Genomic DNA, 873 nt, shown 5'->3' with positions numbered 1-873 from the left:
AAGTGATTTAGGAGGTTAGTTGATGTTTGTCAGTGGCTCTTGGGTTTGCCCTCACAGATGTAAGGGAAAGAAATCGTACAGTCCGCATCATTCCACAGCCTCCGTCTGTCCACAGTTATCCGAGCGTGAAGCTGCCCACAATCCTCACCATTCACACGGACATCCCAGTCATCTGGTTGACCTACATCCCAGTGGCTGAAACAGACATCTGTAGTTAGATTAAACATCTTGGAGTTTTTCCCGATTGACCTCCTCTCATTATTTTATATGGGTTCTTACTGTTCAGTAGTACTATAGTCTGTTCCATCTACCCAGCTCCATTGTCCCTCTTCTTTCTCAACAAGCCCGATCCAGTAGCTCTCAGACAACTTCACGATTGAAGACAGGAAGTCCTGGTTTAAAAAAGAGACAAAACTCACGTTTAACCTCAAATTAGACACCCACAAATTATTGTGATGCAGTGTGTTGCTGTCTTACAAGCTCAGCCAGGTCATTGACAACCACTAAGTGTGATCCTTTCTCCACACAGTTTTTCTCAGCAATTTGCCAGCTCTTCTTTGATGAAGACTGAAAGTAGCATGAGTCTTCATAAAACACCCAGTCTTCCTGACAGGGACCTGTACAAACACATATGATAAAAATAAATCTGAAATCAGGCAGGTTTCCAAGTCCAATATAAATAATTTGCTAAGAAGTAAAGATCAGGACATATAGTGGGATCCAAAAGTCTGAGTCCACATCGAAAATCTGGGATTCATTATTTAATTTAAACCTGGAAACCTTTTGTTTTTAATGTAACATGAATAAAGAGGAAGACGTTTCCGCACTATTTCTAGGTCACTAATCAAATAAGTACATTTGTGACTCTGATCA

The 873-nt window shown here is 40.8% G+C and overlaps 1 protein-coding gene across 1 annotated transcript; it reads right to left on the bottom strand.

Annotated features, from left to right (window-relative positions):
* Nucleotides 1-6: 6 nt before the first annotated feature.
* Nucleotides 7-687, bottom strand: asgrl1 (asialoglycoprotein receptor-like 1; the record flags this gene model as incomplete). Its single annotated transcript, XM_016266570.1, has 3 exons — nucleotides 7-195; nucleotides 280-392; nucleotides 478-687. Coding segments are annotated over 3 exons (489 nt in total), but the record flags the coding sequence as incomplete, so codon positions are not given.
* Nucleotides 688-873: the final 186 nt, after the last annotated feature.

Source organism: Sinocyclocheilus grahami, unplaced genomic scaffold (genome assembly GCF_001515645.1).
Source record: "Sinocyclocheilus grahami isolate Dianchi unplaced genomic scaffold, SAMN03320097.WGS_v1.1 scaffold56107.1, whole genome shotgun sequence".
NCBI classification, from domain to species: Eukaryota; Metazoa; Chordata; class Actinopteri; order Cypriniformes; family Cyprinidae; genus Sinocyclocheilus; species Sinocyclocheilus grahami.
This window is presented reverse-complemented; position numbering and strand designations above follow the sequence as displayed.